Genomic DNA, 21,159 nt, shown 5'->3' with positions numbered 1-21,159 from the left:
AGTGCAAGTAAAATTTCCATCTACTTGTACACGTGCCACAACCAGTGAATTTGCTGTTTTTAACACTGGTGCTGTGACTATAAGAATCTGGAATATGTCATTACGGGTGGCAGGCCAATGTGTCTGAGGATCTGAAATGTGAATATTTGTTGTGTTAGTCGATTTACTCATTTTTAGGCTTGCCCTCCCAAAATTTTAAGTTAGTGGCCACTGTGCTCCTGGTTAAAAAAAAAAAAATTAGTCTGGAGCCCTGCATTTTGTCATGTGTTTATTATAAAAAATAAAGTTTAAAATAATTACTCAAACAATGTGCCTAATTTTGATATTTATGAATGTGTTTTACATGTAGACACGAAGCAAAAGTTCACAGATTATCGTGAATGTGGAACTCTTCTTCGCTCCGTGTGAGTTTCCGTACGGAACAGTTTGGCGGTGCACGCGCTGCAGAAAGAAGCCGCGGATTTGATTTTTACGCAGCTAGCGAGCTAGCTATTGTCGAGTGTACAGTTTGTTACAGTTTTTCCTCTAAGAATGACACATTTCTGATACTCGGTGCGTCAAATTAAAAAATACGGAATCAAAATGAACCTCGACAGACTTCGAAAGCGAGTGCGTCAGTACATTGACCAGGTAAGAAGTGCGATATCTTGTTCAAGTTTCTGTCTTGCTAGCTAATGCTACCTTAACGAACAGTCCAAGCTTCGGTGGTTATAATTATAAACCTTCTATCAGTTTGCCTCCCGGGTTCACCCAGCTAACCACCAACAACAAAAAACTACGTATCCCAGCCACTCTTACCCTTTCTTTTGCTTATGTGTTTACAGCAACAGTATCAAAGTGCTCTGTTTTGGGCCGACAAGATAGCATCTCTCTCCCATGGTGAGTGACGTTAACGCTGCTCTTGACTAGCCGGGTATCATAGCGACCTGTCAAGTTACATAGCTGATGTTTCCAGCTCTGTTGTGTTACAGAGAAAGTGTTAATGTGTTGTTCCTGCTCTGCTTCGTGCCGTTGTATACCAGTATTTCTGCTAACAAACTTTGTGCTAGCGGTAATAGCGGTTAACACGTTAGCCTACCATCAGTTATAAATGTTGTTGTGTGTAACGTTAGCTCGCCCGTGATGACTCTCTGCTAAGGAACTGACAGTCCTTTCTCTTTGATCGACACACAGAGGATCCCCAGGACATCTACTGGCTAGCTCAGTGCCTTTATTTAACATCACAGTACCACAGAGCCTCCCATGCCCTCCGTTCACGAAAACTTGACAAGGTAATTACACCTTAAATGTGATGCTATGTGCAGCACAGGTGTGTGCTGGGGTAGAGAGTGATAAAACATTGGATAATGTAACAGGATTTTGGTTTGCATGCTTTGTGTTAAAGTCATGTCAGTCCCCATTCTGAAACGACGTTTGTCTCCCTGTCACAGTTGTATGGGGCTTGTCAGTACCTTGCTGCTAGGTGCCATGTAAGTAAATTCATAACACAATTACTGTATCGTTTCTAAATCTAATTGATATTGTCAAGAAAACCCTGCCAGATTTTCCTAATGCTTTGTTTTTTATTCTAAAGTATGCTGCCAAAGAGTTCCAGCAGGCCTTGGATATTCTGGATTCAGAGGAGCCAGCTAGTAAGAAGCTACTAGACAGGAGTGGGAAAGAGGACAATGGGACACCAGAATCAACAAAAGATTGGGACATGTCCCCTGCCTCAGTAAGTCTGGGCTGCCTCTGAAATATATCAAAGATGGACTGAATAATTGGGACCAACTTATGCATCATTGTTGCTCAGCTTTGTCCTATAATGTTACTCTGGGGGACACATCGCCTGTCATGTCATGTGCAGTTTAATTTTTAATGCTTACTTTACCTTTTATGACAGGAGAGCCTTAACATTGCAATATGAAGATGTAGTGAAGCTCAAGCTGATTTTTTTTCTGGAGGCTCTGACCTCTCTCCTCTTCTTTCTGTTCTGTCCCCTCTGATATCATTTCAGATCAGCAGCTCCATTTGCCTCCTGCGCGGTAAGATCTATGATGCCATGGACAACAGACCACTGGCCACCTCCAGCTACAAAGAGGCCTTGAAGCTGGATGTGTACTGCTTTGAAGCCTTTGACCTTTTAACGTCCCACCACATGTTGACTGCACAAGAAGGTGAGGCATCATCTGTGGCAAAGATGTGCACTGATGTTTTAGTTTTGTACAGTGATGTGGCATGTTTTATTACTACAGTAACTTGTACAATGGCAGTCTATTGTGAAACATGTTTTTCATTTTTGAATAGAAAAAGACTTCCTGGACTCGCTTCCTCTGGGTCAACAGTGCACTGAGGAAGAGGAGGAGCTATTACATTTCCTTTTTGAGAATAAGTTAAAGAAGGTAGGACAGCTCTGCATTTAAAATTAATATTGCTTTTTTTCTTATCTGTATTAGCCACGTATTAATTTACATTTTCTTTGTCTACAAATCTCCTGAAAACACCAAACTAACAAAGAATTGATGCTACTACCATGTATTGTGTGTTTATCGTGTGTTTAATCAATACCTGAAATATTTTATTCTTCTATGCCATAGATATATTAGCCATAAAATTAAAAAATTAAAAAAACACAGTAATGGGTCTTAATTTTACACAGAATAACATGTTCTTTCATTACAAAGAACATTGTTATTTTGCTCAATTTGTCATCGACCCTTCTGCCTTATCCCTGAATTTGAGCAGATTTAGAGAAACAATGCTGACAATTAAATTGTGCTGCTGAGCCACGTGGTTCATCTGCAAACAGGAAATATTGATTGAAATGCAAATGCCTATTACCGACATTGTGGTCTGTTTTGTCTCCTATTGTCTTTTCATCTGTCGCCTGTATTGCCTGCTTTCATGACCCTGCTTTGTCTATTCCCCCACCTACTCCATGTACCCACTTCTCTTATACATACTTAAACTTATACACATACTCTCCTGTTTTCCTTTTTCCTGCAGTACAACAAGCCGAGTGATTTGGTGGTACCAGAGATGGTCAATGGTCTTCAAGACAACTTGGATGTAGTAGTGTCTCTTGCTGAGAGGCATTATTATAACTGTGATTTCAAGATGTGCTACAAACTCACATCAATGTAGGTGTCTATAGTTTTTGCTAAATGCCTACAAGTCATACCATACCGCAACAAAAAGAAATGGCTTTGTCTGATACACATCTGTGGAGTTATTATTGTAATATAACAGTATCCCCAAAAAAGCTTTGAACACAATACCACTCATTTTAGTGGCACAGGTTTTAAAGTTAAAGGGATATTTCAATATTTTGGCAAATTCACCTATTGCCATGGAGTAGGTTCATTACCTTTAATTGTCAGTGCAAGCTGTAGATCGGCAGAGCAGAGACGTGATCGGCAGAGCAGAGACGTGAGCTGCTCAGCTAACACAACGGAGGCGCACGGCATTTCTGCTTTTCCCTCATCAAATGAAATACATAATCCAACAACTCCAAAACGCTCTCGTGGACAAGTTGTGACCTGCACATTCGCCGCACTATTAAATAATAACATATAATTTTGTAACATTATGACACATGAAGCAAATACTCGGAAATACTGGCTCTTTTGAAGTCGCTCCGCCGTGTCTGGGATGTAGTTCCGGTTATGTATTTGCCTTGAAAACAACTCCATCTCCGTCATTGTGTATTTGATGAGGGAAATGCGGAAATACCGTGCGCGATGCAGAGCTCACGTCTCTGCGCAGCCGATCTAAAAATGGCTTGCACCGACAATTAAAGGTAATGTACCTACTCCTAAAACTATAGGGATTATGGCAATATACGAATTTACCAAAATGTTGAAATATCCCTTTAAAATATTAAAAAATCAGGATGTACCATTTTATTTACGATGGATATTTTAATTCTTAATTTATTTAATGCAACAGGAAAATGTTAGTGAAAGTGTATTTATTACATTAAATATTTTCATATTTGAGGCAATGAATATAAAATAGAATTCAACAGATATTTTGGATGAGACACTATGATGGTTTAGTCACTGAATTTCACCATCCAAAAAGCACAGGAATATTAATGCAGCTCTGTTTGTATTTCAGGGTGATGGTTAAAGACCCCTTTCATGCCAACTGTTTACCAGTCCACATAGGAACTCTGGTGGAGCTCGGAAAAGCAAATGGTAAAAATCAACCACTGATCCACATTTAAAAACGCTTACTTTGGATGCTACCTTTTGAATATAATATTTTAATGTCTACATGATTAAGCTTTTATGTATTTTTTTTCTCCTTGCAGAGTTGTTTTACCTCTCACACAAGCTTGTAGACTTGTATCCCAACAACCCAGTAAGTGTTTTTTCTCTGATTTAAATTTTATCTCATTCACATTTCCAGGATTTGATAACCCAATAAAAACTTTTTATTAGGTTTCCTGGTTTGCTGTTGGATGCTACTATCTCATGGTTGGCCATAAAAATGAACATGCCCGACGATACCTAAGGTTTGTATTGGCAACCTCAATGGAAATAACTGTTTTGAGGCCACATTACAGGCATACATTTAGGTTCACTTACACATATTCAATATTTTTTCTCTGACAGCAAAGCCACCACACTGGAGAGGACCTATGGTCCAGCATGGATCGCCTATGGTCATTCATTTGCAGTGGAGAGTGAGCATGACCAAGCCATGGCTGCCTATTTCACTGCTGCCCAGCTGATGAAAGGGTGAGTACATGACTAGATGCATGTCTTTTAAAGTGGTGTTAGTGGTGTTACCTCTTTAAAAAAACACCTCCTGAATTAGAGGTCAATCGATTAATCCGCTGGCACGGATAGGACATTTTATAAACTATTGTTAATGCAGAAGTCAGGCTCAGATAATGGCCAATGACTGCGCAGCCTCCCACTGCTGTTAAACACTGCGGTTGTTTTATGCTGAGAAGGAGACTGTGGAAAGACAGTCAATAAAACTTCACAGCTAATGGCACACACAAATTATGCTTTGACAGATTAATTCTTTGCTCGATATTTGACACATTAAATGACCACAGGAAAAAGTATAAAAATAACTTTTTATGAATGAAAGGAACTGCCTGCCAAAAACATCCCCCAGCCACAGATGTGGCCTTTTGCAAAACATAATTCTCATAAATAAAACAAGCTGTTACTTCTCTGAATGTTTTTGGTTTGTCTTTTTAAGTAACAAGTGTCTGGACTGGTAATTTTGCGGTTTTGGTTAACACTTCTAACACTGCATTCTTTAAACTAGTGCTTTCAGAGAAACTATATGAAAACATGAGAAACTGCAAAACAAACAAAAAAACTGGTCTAAGTAATGACCTGCCAAACAATATGTGACTTTGTTTTTGTCAAAACACAGGGTGACAATAGCTTGGATCTTTATGTCTCTTGCTTTTTCTCATTCAGGTGTCACTTACCCATGCTCTACATCGGCCTGGAGTATGGTTTGACCAACAACTCCAAGCTGGCTGAACGCTTCTTCAGTCAGGCTCTCAGTATCGCTCCAGAGGACCCATTCGTCATACACGAAGTAGCAGTGGTTGCATTTCAAAACGGAGAGTGAGTCATACAGCCACAAACACACAATAAAGCTCACACCTCTGTTTTGACAGAAGTCATGTAAATTTTGTGTGAATGTTGGCACACTGCCGTGATATTGTAAAAGTGGTTGTAACTGGGTTAGTCTATTTGAGAAAACACAACCCGCATGAATCATCCATGTACCGAATGAAATTGCTGAATGAACAACAACTTGCTCGACAAAGAGAAGAGCAGTTTTTTTTTTTTTGCATTTGTGTGAAAGTTATTTTAGAATATATTGTTGCTGTAAGTGCAACCGCCTCTGCTGCTGTTCATCCTGTCTGTCAGTACAGCACCCAGCTTGTGGACAGTTTACAGTGTGTAACTCTACTTCAGCTTATACTCACACATTGATACAAGTGTATCAAAGATCTATCCATCAGAGTTGTTCTCTTATTTTACAAAGAGGTTAATTTTCTCATACAACTCCAGATGTACCCAACCATGCAGATAATTTGATTATGATTCCTGCAGCAAGCTTTTTTCAACTGCATGGTTACTGTTGACAGCGATGTTTATGAAGCATAATTTGTCTATGCTGCTGTAAATGAAATTCCATTCACCTGTATGATATCTGAAACGTGGATACCCCAAAACATAATCACAACAACATCAAAAATTTGTATTTTTGTCTTCCCCCCCCCCCCTGTAACCTAGTTACCAACTCTTCAAGGAAAATACACATACATAATTATAAGTACCGTACTGTACTTCATAACTGCCCTAATCTTATTATATAGTTAAATTCAATTCAGAGGTGCTGTAGGGTGAGAATGTCACATCTGCTGTTTCAGCTGGAAGACTGCAGAGAGGCTGTTCCTGGATGCAATGGAGAAGATCAAAGCCATAGGGAATGAGGTAACTGCTGATTTATTCCACTGGAAAAGTGTCTTTGTGATGCATGTGAGAAAAACATTATCAAGTCTCTGTAAAAGATTACTTTATATGTGTCTAATACTGTTCAACCTTTAAAATTTAAGGTCACCGTGGACAAGTGGGAGCCTTTGCTAAACAACTTAGGTCATGTGTGTCGGAAACTGAAGTAAGTATCAAAAACGTTTTTCTCTTTGAATAAATGCTCTTGAATAGGCGGCAGGAGAGTGGCCTCTACTTGCGGCATCGTTCTTCTTAATGACACCATAGATTTCATTAATGTCTTTTTGAGTTAGCACACACACACAGTGCTGGTAAAATATGGGCAGCTAAGTTTTTTCCTGAGTGAATAATAAAAGAAGGTTGCCTGGAGTGCACTCTTCTCTGATTTGTTCGTTCCCCGTCTTATCTTTTCTGCTACAAACTATTTTCAGAGATGTCCTCACTTGTACTTGGCAATTATTCTGCATAGGTACTGTCCCCATTGAGAATTCATGCAAAGACCCTTTTAATGAATTATGCATAGCCACCGCTCAATAGATATAAGGAGCTTGCAAAATGTGTGTCACACAAGTGGTTGTTTTGAAAGGTTTGGATAGGGGTTTTTTTTATGTAGGAGGGTTTCATCCACACAAAATGAGTACTTCACAAAGCTTATTGGTGTGTTATTGAGTGATTTAGAATTGAAATATTAATTTAATTTGGACGTCATCTTCTGTCTGTTTCATTTTGTATTCATACCGTATATCTTTTTGCCTTGAAAATAGCAAATACATTGTAGCATAAACATTTTTTAATTTGTAACTGTTGCACATTAATGATACCTGTTCTCCACTAACAAACTCATTCAGTTATTATCAGCAGATAGAAGTCACAGTTTGTAAAGCTAATAATGAAAACAGCATTTTACATTCCTGCTGACCTACTTAAATCTCACCTGCCTTTTTTGAATGCGTTGATATTGACTTTGTGTATTGCTGTGTTTGTTCCTGTAGAAAGTACGACCAGGCACTGGAGTACCACCGTCAAGCACTGGTCTTAATCCCTCAGCACGCCTCCACCTACGCTGCCATAGGATATGTACACAGCCTCATGGGCGACTTCGAGAGCGCTATCGACTACTTTCACACGGTAAAAACCACCTCACCCCCAGTTTAATGCATTTATTGTTGTTTGTTTGACACCACTCATAAAAAGGACAGATGATTGCTTCTTGTGTGAGCACAAGCAAGAAAAGGTGTAACCATGGAAATCAGAGCTTTTTAGCAAGAACAGAGGAGTGGATCTAGAGCAGAGACGACAAGCATTAAATGCAAGTGAGAAATGGATAGAAAATCACATTATATACGGTAATAAGAAAGTTGCGTTTTAAACTAGTGTGGAAATGGCCTGAAAAAAATGTGTTTCTGTTTTTATAAGAGGCTCAAAGTTTTTTGTGTTCTTTTTTTTTTCTGTGGCAGGCACTTGGACTGAAAAGGGACGACACATTCTCCGTGACGATGCTCGGCCACTGCATAGAGATGTACATTGGTGACACAGATGCTTACATAGGTATGATACGGCTCAACTGCAGTTTCAAAGGAGTTACTGTGAAAATATTTTTATTTTATATTTTTGGTATTTTAAACCTTGGCTGACTTGAAAAATTCAATTATTTCATTGCTACAGCTGTGCTAGTATTCTTGACACTATGTTACTGGAGTGACTGTTTTTGGAGCTTATAGAGCTGCCACATATACAGTATCTCAGTGGCTGTTCAACACAAAGATTGAGCAGACAAATCCAAACCTATCTGTAGAACAAAATGCCACAATAGGAAATGTATCTTATCTTCATTTATTTGCATAATCCTGAATTAGAGGTCAATCGATTAATCCGCTGGCACGGATAGGACATTTTATAAACTATTGTTAATGCAGAAGTCAGGCTCAGATAATGGCCAATGACTGCGCAGCCTCCCACTGCTGTTAAACACTGCGGTTGTTTTATGCTGAGAAGGAGACTGTGGAAAGACAGTCAATAAAACTTCACAGCTAATGGCACACACAAATTATGCTTTGACAGATTAATTCTTTGCTCGATATTTGACACATTAAATGACCACAGGAAAAAGTATAAAAATAACTTTTTATGAATGAAAGGAACTGCCTGCCAAAAACATCCCCCAGCCACAGATGTGGCCTTTTGCAAAACATAATTCTCATAAATAAAACGAGCTGTTACTTAAAAAGACAAACCAAAAACATTCAGAGAAGTAACAAGTGTCTGGACTGGTAATTTTGCGGTTTTGGTTAACACTTCTAACACTGCATTCTTTAAACTAGTGCTTTCAGAGAAACTATATGAAAACATGAGAAACTGCAAAACAAACAAAAAAACAGGTCTAAGTAATGATCTATCATTGTCATTTGTCTACCAGATATTCTCTGTTCTGTGTCACTAATGAATCATTTAACCAGCTCTGAGGTCTCATTACCAACAATGTGTTATTATTTGTCTCCACTAAGGCACAGACATAAATGACAAAATGCGAGGCAGCTTGAACACGCCAGCGCTGATGAAGATGCTGAACACGTCGGAGGCAGGTGACCCTCTGGCCACTCCGAGACAGGAAGACACCAGCATCGCCTCTTTGGAAACACCTCTGTCAAATCACGACAAGATGATGCTGGAGACGCCTCTTCGACTCTCTTTGACCCTGGAGTGTGACATGTATGAGAGCGATGTCATGTTGGACACCTTGTCAGACACCAGCACGTGATCTCATCCTGTCAGGAGGTGGAACTGTCATAGCAACAGGTTGTCATAGGTCCACGTATCCAATTCCAAGGACAACGTTCAAACCAAAACTTTGGCACCTGCTCTCCACCAAAGGCGTCCTGTGGATTCCCCCTCTTGTGCATTAGATATGGTTATCTCCGTAAGTGACAAAACATAGAACTTGCCATTGTAAACATTATGAACTTGAGTAAAAGTGAGGGTGACTTTGTACACAGCAACTGCAAGACATCATTTATATTTTGCAAGAATGCACTTTAAAAGGGGAAATAACACGTGCCTTGGTTAAAGGTTTGAGTACTTGGTTTAGCATTCAGCCTCAGGTTAAGCCTGAGGACAGTAGGAACATGTGATCCTCTGACACTTGGTTGGACAGAACAAACAGCAGCACATCTCGCATCACAACTAAAAGACTAACGTCACTTATTACTGCCTATGGCAGGACCCTCCATGTTGCTTAACCTGTGGATTTTCACCTTGAATAAAGAGCCAGCTAATTACAAGAGTTTTTGCTGAAAACAATTCTTGGTAATTTCAATAATAAACAATGCATTTATCTTTTTAAAAAAAATTAAACATACCTGTTTTCTGTTTTTAGTGCTTAGTTTGTTTAAATGGGCAGAAGAAAAGATATGGCAATAAGACTTGTGTATACAATTTTACCAGGCTTATTGCTACATCATTTACTCTTCACATTTTTGATATATTAATTTTCTTCCACCACTTGTCATATTGACAGAACCAATAAATTATGGTTTAGGTTTCTGAATGCATGAGCTATGTTTAATAGAAGAACCTTGGCTGCATAAAAATCGTGCAACTTACAAAATTTTGTAATATTATAAATATAAATGTAAAAAATCTAATTTGCAAAATTGAGTAAATAAAATGGCAGCATTCTTTAATTGAGTTTTCAACACTAAACTATCTTTCATATGTATATAGATCTTTACAAGATACAAATACACAATCAGTTACAGAGTAGAGTTTCTGATCAGGTACCAGAGATGTTACAACTTCGTTCCCACCCCTCCAGAGAGAAGGATGCTTAGTGATTGATGTGCACTGTGAACTAGACTGGTGCTCAGACCTTCCCTTCAAATGTCATGCTCCGGTTAAGGGGAGGGGTGAGGTTTCGTGACCTCAAATGAAAACAACTCCTCTCATCTCTTACCTGACAGACACACACACACACATGCCAAGTACCGTATTTATCCGTTTAGCTCCTGGACCTCCCTCCAATGGATGCTGGCTGTAGCGATGGGCTGTACTCCGTCTAAGTCGGCCGTCGTCTACTCCCATGACAGGGTCTGCCGGGACCTGGACACCTGCTCCACTTTTGTCCCCAGTGTCAAGAGCTCCGTGTCCACACCAGAGAGACCTAGGCTGTGCGTGGAGACCACAAGTGGCAGGCAAACTTTCCTCAGTGGTGAGTTTTTGGAACATCCAAAAATGTTTTACTTAGGCTACTGTATTGCCTTTAAAGGAGGCATAAATTCAGATGTGGATGGATTTTTAATGTTTCATCCTCATGGTTCAAGTGCGTTTGATTGTATTGGAGATTAAAATCAGTGCATCGTTGTCACATTTCCTATTCAAGCGTTAGATTCGTAGATCTTTCTGTGATCTCCATCTGCTCCCCAGTTCCCTCTCGAGATGACCACGGGCGGTCAGTGAGTCAGTCCTCCCACACTGACTCGTGGAGCTCTGCGGGCAGCGTCACCCCCGGCAGCTCGTCCTGTGTGGATCAGTGAAGCGCGCAGCCCCGCAGCCTGACCCCCCGTGGACCTGCTGCACGGCGAGGACTGCTTCAGCGACTCCAGTCTGCACGTGTCGAGCCACTGCACGTCCATACTTCTCATTAACACAACAACTGGGACTCGGGTCTATTTCCACTCCTTTCTTGGCCTTATTTGGCATAACAGCTTTCTCTTAGTGCGCACCTATGACGCGTTATTTTCCAAGGTCGTGTGTCAGCTTTAGATATTAGTCAACTGTGACTGACCACATCAAATGGTACTGATTTTATGAATGATGTTATCATGTTGCAAGTTATTTACAGGTTATAGTAATACTGCCATAGATTTATATCAATATTACCTCAATATCTTGCTGAGCTGTCATCATACATGACAGATAATTTATTTACATTTATTTATCTAAATAAATGAGCTGTAACGCAGATTTGTTGGATTAAGATATAGGTAACGACTTCAATTACGTTTCAAGTTATTTTATAATAGCCTATTATTTTGTAACTTTCTCATTGCTTGTATCAATGGATGAATCTTGAATATTGATGGACAATTGGTGATACTTTATTGAATTAAGAATAAAATGTTACTTACATTTTATAAAGGAAAAAAGGAAAAATAAGAATATACAAATTGTTTCAATTGTTTGATTGTAACTGCAGATGCACCATGGATGTATTATATTAACGAGATGCACAGTAAAGAGCATGGATGTATTATATTTAAGAGCCGTCTTTCTAATTATTTCCCCGCTCGCGATATCGCCGAACTCTCGCGAGAACACAGTGACTTAACACCGAGTTGGAGACGGAGATGGAGAGAAATGAGGTCTGAAAAGGACCAAATGACCGTGGGCAAGGAGAAAAACGTCGTCGAGATCCAATTCAGGGACATCCCGAGAGTTCAGGAGAACACTCCGTGTAACCCCAAGCAGAAGGAGGAGAAGAAAGAGGTGTTTACAAAGGTAGGTGGGCGGTCGGCCGCTTGCGTCGCGTCGCATTGCTTATGCTGTGAGGAAAACAGACATGGAGGAGGCTTGGAGGAGGGAGGTGGGATCATTTCAGCACCGAGGACAGCGACAGTAAACATAACAACCTTGTGTCAGCTTCATTTTCACATTTCCCTCTGGCGTTGTTTGTTCTGGGAGACTGTTTGGTTTAGTTTGCAGGGGTCTAAATGACGCTGATATTTGCAGGTAGTGTTGACACATCGGCTGCAAGAAATTATCACAATATTATGTCCAGCCCATCCTGTCTGTGTGTTAAAACAAGCTCTGCAAACCCCTTCTCAAGCATTTACGATCATTTACGCAGTGTTGTGTAATTCTGATGATCATTTGGGATATTTATTAAAACAATTTTATTGTAAAGTATGAAAAAAAAAATGTAATGTCAATTTTAGTGTTGCCTGTAAAATATTTATTTGGTCTGTGTTAGCCTATATCTGCATTCTTATAATTTCCCTTTTTTATGTAAGGCTCAAGAAACGTATTTTATTCTGCACTGTCAAACAGAATCAGCCGACGGTTTATTCCTATGTACTCTGAGATCCAAACTTTTCCCTGAGATGGGTGAAACGTTCAAACCCATTCATCCATCAGTTTAAATATTTTAGATGTACATCCTTTTACTCTCCATTCCCTAAACTCTAGTATGGCATATTTTGGGTCTTTGGAAGTTTTGAGATCATCTCTAGTGGTCAAAATACAGTTCAGACAACATAAAATATAAAACAGTCTTTTTTTGGCAGGCTGCTTCTTGATAAATTTAGAAAAGCAATTTCCCCATCACTGGATTTACAACTAAAATAAGCCTATTGAACTTGCATGTTATTCTGAGTTTCACTTTGATGTAGAAACATTAATTTCTAAGGAACAGAAAGGCTAAAGCTTGAGGTGCCTTTCTCGTAGAAATGCATAATTATTTCCACTATGGCCTGAACAAGAGAGAGATATTTAAATGATGTATTGCAGGTGGTGATTCGAAGGCTTCCACCGAGCCTGTCAAAGGACCAACTAGAAGAACAGCTCAGTCCTCTGCCATCCTACGACTACTTTGAGTTCTTCCCAGCAGATCAGAGGTATGCCAACTTTTTTTGACCCTTTTTTTTAAAAGCCTGTTGCTTTTTCCTCTTTATGAAAATCATTATACCTTCTCCTTCATTATCCTTCTCTTTCTCCACAGTCTCTATCCCCACCTGTTCTCCAGAGCTTACATCAACTTCAAAACCCCTGAAGACATCCTGCTGTTCAGAGACCGATTCGATGGCTACGTCTTCATCGACAACAAGGGTAATTCTTCGCTTTTGCTTAAGCTCTTTTTTTTAACTGAGTTGCCAGTGTGGTGGACAAACAGTGTGACCTGCTGCGCCATATTAAGTGCAAACAGAAACCTGTTTGTTTTACAGATAAAGGTTGGATTTTGTGGACAGAGAGGCGCCTTTAGAGCTTTCGTTGCCATTGTCGCTGTTTGATAATGGTGCGTTAAATGATGAGCTGCCTTTTATTCCAATATTTACCCATCAGGCCAGGAGTATCCTGCTGTGGTGGAGTTTGCTCCCTTCCAGAAGATTTCTAAGAAGAAGCTAAAGAAGAAAGATGCCAAGGCTGGGAGTATTGAAGAAGGTATTGAAATACAGAGCTGATGCACAGTAGCCAATGAGGTTTTGCTTGTAAATATTTTGTTGCAATGTTACTGCATTACTGATATGTCTTTATCTTGGCCTTGAAACCCTCTCAGATCCAGAATATAAACGGTTTTTGGAGAATTACTCCTGTGATGAGGAGAAGTCGATGGCCAATCCTGAGACTTTGCTTGGAGAGATAGAGGCCAAGACCCGAGAGCTCATAGGTACAGTACAAGAGATGATTTCATTACCTGTGAATTATTGAAATAAGTGTCAATATCCATGTTTAAGCCATCCAACGTCTGTTTGCCTCTCTTCTGTTTGGTTTCAGCCAAGCGGACAACACCTCTGTTGGAGTACATCAAAAACAAGAAAATTGAAAAACAGGTAAGAAAGAAAAAAGTAAGTAAATGAAAAGAAATTGCCCCCAAACAGTGTGAAAAGTCTTTTTTTAATGGTCACATCTTTGCTCACAGAGAATAAGAGAGGAGAAGAGAGAGGAGAGGAGGAGGAGAGAGCTAGAAAAGAAACGGCAAAGAGAGGAGGAAAAGAGAAAGCGACGAGAGGAAGAGAGACGCAAACGGAAAGAGGCGGAGAAGCAGAAGAAGTTGTCTGACAAAGATATTAAAATCAAGGTAATCTCTAATATTCATTTTTATACTGTTGGTTCATACTAGATTTTGACGGTGCAGTGTGTGTATATTTATGGACTTTTCCTGTATTGTCTTCTGCGTTCAGCTCCTGAAGAAAAGTGACAGAGACGACGATGTGGACTCGGATCGGATGAAAGACAAAAGTGACATTGGGGAGACAGACAGGGGGAAATGGGAGAAAACTGGAGGACAAATGAAGTCAAAAGACTCCAAAGAAAAGTAAGTGACATTCAGGAGGCCATAGTGTAACAACTACTCACTAATATTTTTATTGGCACACAACTGAGAGAAAAACTACATTTCTTATCAAGTGATAAAATGGGTTTAGGTGTGAATATATGTCCTTATGTTATGGTAGGAAAAACATTCCTCTCACTGTTCCACCAATAATTCTCATAATAAGAATTATGACTTTGTAATAACTCTATGCAATCTTCACTTTGGCCACTAGAGGTCAGCCTGAGAGCGACAAGGAGCAGAGAGAGCAGCACGGACGACGACAGAGAGACAAGGATCACCGAGGGAAAGATGAAGAGAGGAAACGGCAGCGACACCACTATGAGTTTGATAAATTCATGCGACGCAAGGATGAAACCAAATGGGGAAAAGGCTACTGCCAGGACCGAGCCAAGAAGGAGGGGCACCATCACAGCTTCTCCTACTGTCCTGACAGTGGAGACAAACTGGGGAAGGAGGACAGGGAGGACCTGGGTAATAGGAAGGAACGCCTCCGAAACAAGGTGAGCGAGAAGGTGAGCATGAGTTTTTGCGGGTGGGGGAGTTGGGTGTCAACTAATTGCTTAGATCGAGATCTTCCAATATGATTATTGATATGTGGCTGTTGCGGCATGCAGATTCAAATCGTGTGCTGCTCGTCTCTCCCATGTCCCTGCTCTCTTCTCTCCCTGCAGGACCGTCCGGCCATGCAGCTCTATCAGCCGGGCGCACGCAACCGCAAGCGCATGAGTTCAGCGGGCAAAGGCTACGACTGCATCCCCGTGGGCCCCTCACCCGAACCCGTGACGGAGCATTGCTACGATGTTCTCTCTATGGCGACGGGGCTGGAAAAGGGGTTCGAGAAGAGCAAAGATGAGCAGTGATCAGCCTGGGTGTTTGGAGAAGATGCAAATAGATGATTCAGCTCTCGAGCCTAAGCTGACAGTGTCAGCTTTTACTGGTTATTACTGAGCATAAAAAAAACATTATAAACTCCACAGAGAAAGAGAGAGAGCACTTCACAAGCAAACAGTCTTTTAGTAACTGTCATCATTGTTTAGGTGTAACAAGCATGAAACATATGTGTCCCACTGGTTTATATTCAAATAGCCATTAAGGTGTACCGTTAGTTTCAGTCTTTGGGATACACTGTTTGTAGTTACCTTGGTGATAGCACAACAGCCAACTTGATTTTCTCACAGTTCCTTGCTATCTTAGTGCAGCTGAACAAACTCAATTTCATGAAAACCGTCTCCTGTGAGTTAGTTGTGAGTTTCATCAACACTTTTTCTCACGAGGCAGTTGAGTGTCATTTCCTTTCCTGGCAGTGTTTTTGACGTGTGTACCTCTGTCCTGGTGAGAAGCAGATGAAACCATCACCTCGTCCTCTGCAGCAGGACTTGTCACCGAACCTTTGTAGAGTTCCTGTATATTTTATCGAAATGAAATATAATGTAAGCAGCACTTACAGAGAGTGGATGTTAGAAAAAATGAAACAGTGGAAACTCTGTGTGTATTTTTGTGTATGAAGATGGAAGGAAGAGATGTTATTGATTATGAGGACAATGTTGAAAGTGTAACTACTCTAAAATCATTTTTAATTTCTCATCAGATTTGTTCTATCATAAGGTGTAAAACAACAGAGACATTTTTTTCTCAGAAAAGCTTTGTACGTGATCATCACCCACGAGCCAGGAAGAACACACTCTTTCTCACACATTTCTGTACAGCATTTCCTAGAAATAAAATGTGAGATTACAGAGTATGATTACAGATAAACAAAAAATGCATTTTCTATGCTGTTTGCATGGTTTTCTATTAATTATGTCAATTAAATGCAATGAAAAAGCCACAAATATTGATCGATTATCATATCGTCTGTGTAACAAGCCTTATATTATTTTTGAATATGCCCTATCATACCTCTTGAATATATATTTTTTTCCTCCTTAAATTATGGGTAAATAAATCTCTTCAACCGCTACAACATGTGAAAGTGTTTCAGTCATTGTAGTAGTTGTCTGACAGTTTGGGTGAGCCAGTGTCTGTCTGTAGCTCAGCCGGTATAGTGGAGTAGATATGAGTCAGAGATACAGGCAATCTATGAAGACACAAGGGTGTAGTCGTGCCTGGCTGTTTCACTCATACTGGAAGCAGATTATCCTGATCTTAAAAAAAGCCCTCAGCCTACTCTTCCTCTCTCTCAGCCAGTTGATCTATATTGAGGTTATTTATCTGCCGTGGATAATGAGTGTTTTTGTTTTTTTACTTATTGTTCTTTCTTGCAGAATATCATCAGCATAACCTCACATTGTTCTCTCCACTGTCACCCAGATAAAGCAGAACTGTCACATTCAACAGGAAGCCAGCAAGAACACATCCTGTGAATCTTGTGAAGAATGACTTCTTTTTTTTTTCACTTCACTAAATGGTTAATAGGGTATGTGTGGGAGAGAAAGTGTTTGTGTTGCAAAGGATGGTGGTTAATAGTACTATACTTAAGTTATAGTACTATTATTAAGGTCTCACCTTGGGGGGGGAGGGGGGGGGGTATCATAGAGTTGGCACCACATTTTCAAATGTAAATTGGATTGCATGTGGAATTACAAAAAATTGCATACTTTTCCACAGGTTTTGTTTCATGTCAGCTCTTTTGCGTCAGTCACATTCAGGTTATTTACACTGTTGCCAGTAAAGTTTTTTTTTAAAATTTTACCTCTTCTTATGAAATGTTTGTAACAATGTAATTTATTATTGATAGGTAAAGTGTATATCTTCTCAAAACTGGTAACTGGGTATCAGTGTGTAATAATTGCACCTGGTCAAAGGTGATTACTGATGTGTATAAATAGGAATAAAAAAGAGGAATGTGTCTGAAAAGAAAATTATTGGGAACAGTGTATAGTGTTCACCCATCCCACGTTTACCACATTTGGTTGAGCAGTGATTTAATTTTTTTTTTTTTTTTTTAATTGAGAAAATCCATGAACGGTTAAACATGCGCTGCTGCTGATCTTGATGACTGGAGAGGGGCGTCTCAGACATGTGCATGTGTTAAGAGTCATCCTGAGACTGCATGTACCGCGTGGCTGTAACTGCACTTTGAAGGATAAAGGCATGTCACATGGCCCATTTCCTTTCTCTCCAGTACTCTAACAAGTTCTAACCACATTTCCTCAGCAGTCACAATATTTCTAACCTCCCATCTGCTGCTGGAGCAGCACACATCTACCTGCCTCGCATCTTGTTTGTCTTCGTGTATAGGTGAGTTCTCATTTGACTTTTTCTGAGGTTTGTCTGAAGAGCCGCTAACCATAAGTTTCCAGTGATAACAGTGTTGTGAATCGGGCCTGAGCTGTACCATGTGTCGCTGGCTTTTTCCTTTGTGTTGTAGTATTATTTTGTTGTATGTATGTGTACTTCAGTAAAAACTCTTTGTTCAAGATTTGATATTTTTAAATGTCCTCAGAGACTTAAATAAGTCAAAACAGTAACTGAGATATCACCACATTTATGGAATATATTCATATCAATGATCTATTGTAAGATCCATGAGTCATATTCTGCTTTTTAACACATTAGCACAAACAACTTACAACCAGGGTATAATGTAACGTAAACATAGTGTACAAGGGACATTACATGCTTTAAGTGGTAACTGACCAATTATTTTAGAAAGGGTACGTGTAAGATAAACTGAAGAAATACTTGGCCATATTGCTTGTAGAAAATGGTCATCTTGGAGGAGAGAGGGGAAATTAGCAATTGTGTGTATTATTTTTTCTGTATCAGTTTTGTAGTTGTAATTTAAATGGGGGCAAAAGCAAATAACCCTAAAAATCAGTCTTTTTTCTATTAGGTTACAAAAAAAATGTTCCCACCACTGATGCTGTAATCGCGTACTTACCGTTGCATAACTTCCAGTTTAAATGACGCTTCCACAATGTGCATTATTTTTCTCTGCTTAGTGGTATTCCCCTCACACCTCAAACCACCACCAACACCAACATTACACCCTGTGTCAAAGAGTGTCAGAGAAAGTGTATTTCTCCTTGCCGCTTAGTTTCAACGATCTCTAGAACATACTGTGCAGTGGCAGTTGAGAGTGTTACCCCCCCCAGAATATTTTGACAAAAAGCGACAGTTGACACTCTGCCACAAATCATCCGTGTCCTTTTCCTGTGTGAGAACTCCACCCGACACATGTGCCCCTGACGCGCACAACAACAACACAGAAAAATGGCACCTTGACAGCACTGATACAGTATATATTTCACACCTCTACATCAATCAGTTTTGCAGATGAGTTTTGCAAAAGCTTACATTTGGCTGCATGCATCACTTTAGATAAGGCCCGGGTAGATAAAGAGCATTCACCTTTTGTGGTTAATGGTATCTGATGGGTTTGGTTTTTTTCACAATAATTAGACCTAGATGAGTTGCACTGATTATGATAATCAGGAAACTGCCTTATGTCTGTATGTTTCACACGCCTCACAAACTCTGCCACACAGGTGATTGGAGCCGACTACCATCCAGACATGACGGGAAATTTAAGCAGCACCAAGCTGGACAACGCGACCCTGTCCCTCTTTAAGGAGACGAACACCAGCATCATCATTTCTGTCATCTACATGATCGTCACTGTCGTTAACCTGGTGGGAAATGGCCTTTCCATGTGGCTCCTCATCTTCCGTACCACGCCCAAGAGTCCCTCCATTATCTTCATGATCAACCTCACCCTCACTGATATGGCCCTTGGTACCGCCCTGCCCTTCCAGATCGTCTATCAGCTCAGAGGATACCACTGGGATCTGGGATCCAATATGTGCAGGTATTTGTCATGACTGCAGGATGATGTTGAATCATTGATAGAGGTGTCCCTCGACAGAAATCCACAGTGCATATGGACAGCCCTTTAAATTTAACAAATTAACACTTAATGGCTTGTTTGCTGAGCTTATAGGCCTACAAACGCTAAAGGTTACTGTGGGGGTTCAGATATCAGACTATTTCTTAGACTGGCACTGGGACTTGTTCTTTTCCTAAAGACACAATTTGTGAATTACTGAGGCTCAGAGGAGCTGTTAGCTTTTGATACTTGTGGACATAGCCAGACAAGTTCCCATTACCGTAGGCTAGATGACCAGAAATGAGTGTTCAGATCAGGATAAACAAAATTCTCAGAATATCAAACTTTTGTTGAAAACATTTCTCTAACCAGTGACTAAATAAAACGCTGCTCTTCTTGTCAATCCACCTACAGTCTCATGACCCTCGTCTTCTACACCAACATGTACTGCTCCATCCTAACCATGATGGCCATCGGTATCGACCGCTACCTGGGCATCGTCAGGCCAATGCACTTCAGGGAAACCAGGGAGAAGAAGTCCATTGCTGTCATCAGCTGCCTTTTAATGTGGGGGTTGGTCCTGAGTGTTTTAAACCCACTCATGACCACAGACCTGACCTTTGCAATCCAAGACCTCGGGATTACAACCTGCTTTGACGTGCTGAAGAAAGACATGCTGCCTACACTGCAGGCCTGGGTGGCCTTCATCTTCGGCATGGTGTTCCTGCTCTTCCTCCTCCCGTTCTGTGTCACAACCTTCTGCTATATCAGTGTCATACGCAAACTGTCCAGAGATTCCAAAACAGCCCAGAAAAAGAGAGCGATACGCCTGGCCATCTTTGTTCTTCTGGTCTTCACCCTTTGCTTTGCGCCAAACAACATCCTGCTGCTGGTTCACAGTGTACTCAGGCTCTTCTTCGATAAGTCTGCCTACATGGCCTACAAACTGTCTCTCTGTTTAAGCTGCGTGAATAGCTGCCTCGATCCCTTCATTTATTACTTTGCTTCCAAGGACTTCAGACAGAAGCTGAGGCAGATAATGAACCTGCAGAGCCACAGTAGTGCCGACTCAATGAAGATGGATCACAGAGAGAGTTTGTGCCCATCATAGTGTGTGTGTGTGTGTGTGTGTGTGTGAAGGTCAAGAGGAAGAACAACAACAGTGTTTTCTTTTATGCCAAAGCACAACGAAGTATGATAAACATGTGAAAGGAAGTGAGAGAAAAGTGTGCCAAATGTGTGAGGGTGCATGTGGCACGCTTTTGCGACATCTTTTCATGGGTCAAATGTCAAAATCATTTGATATTGTTTTTTTTATGTGTGCCACGCTGCTACCACAGAACAAATCAACATATACTTGCATACTTGAGTCTGTTTGCCTAAATTAATCTTTATCTGCATTAGCAAATCCGTTTATTGCCTAGGCTTTTTTTTTTTTTTTTTACCTGCCACAAGCATCATAGAAGTTATTCTGTCTGAATGTAGCATACACAGATGTAAATAAAATGTGAATAAAGAGTTTGATTTAAATTATCTCCACTGTCTTATCTGACCTTTGAATATTTCCAACATTATCTCTATGTCTTTGTTAATTTCTCTCTAAAGACAGCTGATTATCTATGAATGGCTGGTTTCCTTTTCTATTTGATTTATCTCATGCTCCTATATTTACTTTAAATCTACTTTAATTCTTTAAAAAATAAAATTATCTTGTATTTTAGTAGTGGTGGCAGCAGTGCAGAGCCATAGACCGCTCTGGAGTAGTTTGGAACAAGTGTGCCATTGGTGGAACCCTGGTGGATCCGCTG

At 40.2% G+C, this 21,159-nt stretch overlaps 3 protein-coding genes across 4 annotated transcripts; all 3 read left to right on the top strand.

Annotated features, from left to right (window-relative positions):
• Positions 1 to 458: 458 nt before the first annotated feature.
• On the top strand, positions 459 to 9,754 carry cdc16 (cell division cycle 16 homolog (S. cerevisiae)). Its single transcript, XM_085764568.1, has 18 exons — positions 459 to 630; positions 825 to 879; positions 1,174 to 1,271; positions 1,431 to 1,469; positions 1,574 to 1,714; positions 1,997 to 2,156; positions 2,287 to 2,381; positions 2,986 to 3,119; positions 4,099 to 4,178; positions 4,295 to 4,344; positions 4,425 to 4,498; positions 4,599 to 4,724; positions 5,427 to 5,579; positions 6,395 to 6,458; positions 6,581 to 6,642; positions 7,469 to 7,604; positions 7,934 to 8,024; positions 8,981 to 9,754. The coding sequence occupies exons 1-18, from the start codon at positions 583 to 585 to the stop codon at positions 9,232 to 9,234; spliced, it is 1,860 nt and encodes a 619-aa protein (XP_085620694.1). The 5' UTR covers positions 459 to 582; the 3' UTR covers positions 9,235 to 9,754.
• Positions 9,755 to 11,774: 2,020 nt separating this feature from the next.
• Positions 11,775 to 15,540, top strand: upf3a (UPF3A regulator of nonsense mediated mRNA decay). Of its 2 annotated transcripts, none has more exons than XM_085765452.1 (10): positions 11,775 to 11,969; positions 12,978 to 13,084; positions 13,189 to 13,295; positions 13,530 to 13,628; positions 13,744 to 13,854; positions 13,962 to 14,017; positions 14,107 to 14,265; positions 14,369 to 14,502; positions 14,735 to 15,035; positions 15,195 to 15,540. In XM_085765452.1, exons 1-10 carry the CDS (start codon positions 11,829 to 11,831, stop codon positions 15,381 to 15,383), a joined length of 1,404 nt encoding a protein of 467 aa, XP_085621578.1. In that variant the 5' UTR covers positions 11,775 to 11,828; the 3' UTR covers positions 15,384 to 15,540. The 2 variants fall into 2 exon arrangements, with proteins under 2 accessions (XP_085621578.1, XP_085621579.1); XM_085765453.1 differs by having other exon boundaries at positions 14,735 to 15,023; positions 15,195 to 15,539.
• A 3,444-nt stretch (positions 15,541 to 18,984) lies between these two features.
• Positions 18,985 to 20,878, top strand: p2ry8 (P2Y receptor family member 8). The gene is made up of 2 exons (XM_085765640.1): positions 18,985 to 19,333; positions 19,766 to 20,878. The coding sequence occupies exons 1-2, from the start codon at positions 19,041 to 19,043 to the stop codon at positions 20,460 to 20,462; spliced, it is 990 nt and encodes a 329-aa protein (XP_085621766.1). The 5' UTR covers positions 18,985 to 19,040; the 3' UTR covers positions 20,463 to 20,878.
• The last annotated feature ends 281 nt before the right edge of the window (positions 20,879 to 21,159 follow it).

The sequence above is a fragment of the Trachurus japonicus genome, chromosome 21 (genome assembly GCF_045865225.1).
Source record: "Trachurus japonicus isolate A0001 chromosome 21, Traja_1.0".
In the NCBI taxonomy this organism is placed as follows: domain Eukaryota; kingdom Metazoa; phylum Chordata; class Actinopteri; order Carangiformes; family Carangidae; genus Trachurus; species Trachurus japonicus.
The sequence above is the reverse complement of the archived record's forward strand: the minus strand, read 5'-3'. Positions and strand labels throughout refer to the sequence as shown.